This window comes from Vanessa atalanta, chromosome 22 (assembly GCF_905147765.1).
Source record: "Vanessa atalanta chromosome 22, ilVanAtal1.2, whole genome shotgun sequence".
Taxonomy (NCBI): domain Eukaryota; kingdom Metazoa; phylum Arthropoda; class Insecta; order Lepidoptera; family Nymphalidae; genus Vanessa; species Vanessa atalanta.
The window spans coordinates 2590068-2594898 of record NC_061892.1 but is presented as its reverse complement, the minus strand read 5'-3'; the positions used below and the strand labels follow the sequence as shown (position 1 = coordinate 2594898).

The 4831-nt window shown below is 32.1% G+C and overlaps 1 protein-coding gene across 1 annotated transcript; it reads right to left on the bottom strand.

Moving 5' to 3' along the window:
* Positions 1-3279: 3279 nt before the first annotated feature.
* On the bottom strand, positions 3280-4606 carry LOC125072664 (serine protease inhibitor-like). Its single transcript, XM_047683323.1, has one exon. The coding sequence runs from the start codon at positions 4510-4512 to the stop codon at positions 3316-3318; it is 1197 nt and encodes a 398-aa protein (XP_047539279.1). The 5' UTR covers positions 4513-4606; the 3' UTR covers positions 3280-3315.
* Between the last annotated feature and the right edge of the window lie 225 nt (positions 4607-4831).

Below are 4831 nucleotides of genomic sequence, written 5' to 3'. Positions count from 1 at the left end.
TACGCTTTAAAGGATAAGTACTGAACCGAATTTGAAATACTTGAGCCCTATAGATCCCTCCTTGTATAGGATAATATTTATACCTAAAACCTACTACCGACTCTAACCAACCGAGCGAAAACGCGGTCGAAAACTATTATATTATAATATATTCAATGTTTTATGTATTTATTAAATCTTTCACAAAGCTTATAGAATAGCATGAGTAAAAATCATGTTTTGTACACGAACAGACATATATATTTATAAATAAAAAAACTGTTAATATCGCGTGTCTGGCCTTAACCTAATCGCTTGAGTACTATTGTCGGACATACAATACAAATGACAAATTAATCGTTTAATTCTGATGATTAAAAATCTATACTTGGTAAATGATGAGTTATTTGTGTAATTACTTACCTAAACCTACCTAAAGCAAAAAGCTTCATTTAAAGAATAACATCTCTCTTTTCCCTCCACTGGTGTAAGGGGCCTGGTTGATTTTTTGTCCAGATGTATACAGTAACTATTTTTATTCCAATTTGGATCTATTTAAGGATTTAATGTTAATAATTATTAAATAAATAATAGGAGATGATCAGCGTCTTTCGGAGAAGGTTTTACTGCGTAATATTATTCTACATGTAGCTGCGCCTTAAACTCAAACTCAAACTCAAGACCAGACTATTGAGGTGACAATGTTATGTTCATGTTCTTATATATAAACTAGCTGTGCCCGCGACTTCGTGCGCGTTGTTTGAATTTAAGTTATTTGGATATTTTAGCGAGATTTTATTTTTATTGTATATATTATTCTAAAATAAAAGTAGCCTAAGCTAATCCTTATTACATCTGCTATCTGCCAGTGAAAGTCCCGTCGAAATCGGTTCAGCCGTTCCAGAGCTTAGCCGGAACAAACAGACAGACAGACATAAATTGTAAAAAATGATATTTTGGTATATGTACCGTGTATACATACATACGCATTTAGTAATTTTTGTTATTTTAATTATTACAAAAAGACACTCCAATTTTATTATATATAAAGAAAATTACACAATACATGACAAAAATCTAGGATCAATTCATTTATTTATATGTAACGTATGTCAATGTAATTGTATAATTATGTAATTTATTTGGAGATAAATTGTTCCTACTCGAGTTTTTTATTCTTGACAGTTTATTTATAAAGAGTTTCGAGCATTGATAATTCGAGTACATTATGAAGGTTCTTTATTCTAAAGGAGTCATTTATATATCGATGAAACGCATTTGTGTTTTAACTCATTCCATATTACGTTGTAAAATACTTTGACATTAAATTAACGCGATATCATTGGTCGAGATCTTGAATATTCAATCATTGTGTAACAGGATCCGCTTTTTCTCAAGTAAATAGATCCGCGAGAACACACGATACATTTTACGAGTAAAGTATACGTTTGTCCGTGTATGTATGTGTAACGATCTTCAACATTTTTTTGTATGTAGCCTATCCTATATTGTCGTTGGACAAGAGTAGCAAAAACCAATAAAGAACTCTGAAATTAAATAAGTAATTCATTATGGTTTTAATTTTGGATTTACAAGTTGTTGGTGGAACAAATAGAACTGTAATAATTCAAGAACCGTTTGTAGTGTATAATATAGCAGAATTTCCGTGTGATTCTGTATGAATTAACTTCGTACTCAACTAGTGAAATTTTGGCAGTTGACTTACAGTAATAGACATAGGAAATACACATTTGTAAGTACACATATTATTTTTATAAATTATTAGATATTTAATTATTTTTGAAGTGATAACTTATAGGAGTAAAACCGCTTCGTTACGTAACGCGTTACGGCGCCAGTCCGTCTTGCTTCCCTTTGTCTTACGCATACGGCAGCGGTCTGCATTTTATAGGATTGAATAATGATACTAATAATGTACATACAAAAAATTATAAAATTTAAGTATTAAATTAAGCTTTTCTCAATTTGAACAATATTAATATTAAATAATTTAACTTAAATTAGTTATCACTTCTGTCGGGTGTCCCGAGACAGACACGTACGTAATTTTTATTTTTGTTTCCGCGTACACGTTGGAAACAAACCATAAACGCATTGACGTAATAAGCATTAATCGAAATCAAAACAAGGTATTACATAATTCAGAACATAAATATTTCAACACAATAGAGTTGATTTATATTACACATTAATATAAATAAAATAATAATAAATAATTCATTATAAACAATTTCTCCACAGATTATAATAGTCCACTCATTTTCCAGCCTTATTGTTAATATATTAAGCACATCAGTCAATTTCTCCCAATACGTAAACAATAAAAAATATAGACGATTACAAATTAAAATCGATGTTAATATTATCGATTGCGATAAATATGTTCTGCATAGTTATTAAACTGTCAAGAACTTATTATGTTCATGGGATAATGTATTGAAGTAGATAGAAGTAGTTAATAATGAAACATTAATTTATGGTAATAATCAATTCATAATTTCATTCGAATCCGTGCACTAGTTTTTAGGAGATTGATAAGATGTCAAACTCTGCACACATAATTCCATGTAGTTTTAATATTTGTAAGAATTTGACGAACCGTAGAAACGATTGGCGATTGAGGACAAGAATGAGCATATCTAGACAAAAAGCTAGTCATTTGCGGAGCCAATAAATAATATAATGAGAAAAATAAAACCCAATTAATGACCCAATTTGAGTTGGGCGCGCATGTTACAGAATTTCATAAGACTCATACAGGTTTCCCCACGATGTTTTCCTTCACTAACGACATTGAGATGAATTTTGAACTAAAATTATCCACACGAAAACACAATGGTTACCCGAGACCAAACCCATGATCTGCGGTTAAAATTCACGTATAGGTAATAAGATAATGTATTATTATTGATTTTGATATCTTTTTTTTTACCTATTAACTATACAAGGTAAATAATAATATATTTAGTAAAACGCAAAATAATTTATAGTTAATTTCCATAAAGATAGCTTAAGGTAAATATGAAATCCATTGAATACTTCAAATAGACCATTAAAGATTTAATTTATTTTTAAAAGCGCTTGAAGAAATCGCTTTCTTAGCGATAAGTTATTTGGCATCTTCTTTTGCTACAGTATCTTTAATTATGTTTAAGTACTGTATATAATATTTGATTTGGTATAACATGTTTTTATAATTCAATTTTAATTCATATTCTTGTCATTTAACACTAAGTAGAGAACAAAAAGAGGGGTCTTTGAATACTTTAAAAAAAAAACAAAACAAATCACAAATTAATTTATTGAACACATTACTCACACAAGTTGTGGCTCTGCATACACACCGGCTAGTATTATTAATCCCGTCGATCTATTTGTGATGAAAAATGCGAATTCCTTATTCGCTTCAAAGCGCTGTCCTAAAATTCTATCCTCTAAACCGACAACTGTTGAAGCTGCGGCGACAGTTCCTTCCTCTGTGACTTCGATCTCAACATTTTGAACGGTTTTCGAGACAAATAAAGGACTATCAGATATTCCTGGTAATTCTGCTTTTTCAGCATCAAAAATTCGCTGTATCCCGCTGTACTGTAGAGGACGAATCAGATCCGTTCGAGAGGAGATCGTGAATCGGGGTATATAACAATCTATTTCCGGCGGGCTACCGTTTAATTTATATTCCGTCATCCAGTCTAAAGACTGTGTTGCCAAGTTATTTAACATTGTTTTTAAAGGTAGCCCCTCGAATGGTAAAAGAATTAACATGGAAAACTCTTCAGATTTTCCGTAAGTCATTTCTAAAATTTGGGCACCAATGAGTTCGGAATCCCCGACGTTATGGGGCGCTTTATGGTACATCATGTTTACTGATCCAATTGTTCGACCTTGGGAATCGTAAAATGCATCCGGTCTCGTTTCACTAGGATCGAAAGGATACGTCCAACTTGCTTTGAAATATAGTGCATCAACCAATATAAGTTTTAAATCTTCAAGAAGGTCTGGTCTCACTGCTTCACGAATTCTTCCTTCTGTAGCTACACACACATAATAATTGATGTCATTGGCAAGTTTTGTTGTATTGTTTGTATCCACGGCATACACATCTGTGCTGTAATAATTTGCTGATTCACAGAATTCGCGATGAATTTTAAAGCTGTTATCCGAGAACATCGCCGTTTGGCTTTTTAAAGTCACATCGTGATCCTCACTCTTCAATAGTTTTACGATCGCCGAATGCAATTGTTGTGTTTCCCTTAAATCATTTGGCAGTCTTAATTCTCTCATTAATTCCGTGAACGTCTCTCCCGCTGATCCTTCAGCTAGCAATGAGAATATATTCCACACTGATAACGGAGACAGGGCAACATTCTTGTCGCCGTAACTCTCTTGAAACGTATACACATTATTTAAGAATTTCAATGTGAACTGATTAATTTCATTAAAGTTTATGCCGGCAAGATCGTCAGTTGGTGCAGATGTAACAATGCTTACGAGTACGAAAAGTTTCCACATTCTACGCGACTTGATGGCTTGGAGTTTAACGCAACACTGCTGTAGTATAAGGCGATTCTATCAATTTCAATGGGATTTCTCACGCGTACAATGAATATCATTAGGCTTGTTAAGTAACGTTTATGGTTCCGAGTGAACTATGCGTATTTATTAAAAAATACTTGTATTTATGGGATCGTATTAATGTATTCGTTTTGCCATTCGTTCCAAATAGGGACTTAAAGTTATAATTTTGCAATTATAACAATTTTTACTATAGTAGGTACATCGTGATTGTATAAAATTGATTTGATTGATTTTTTTTGTATCGATTGATCCG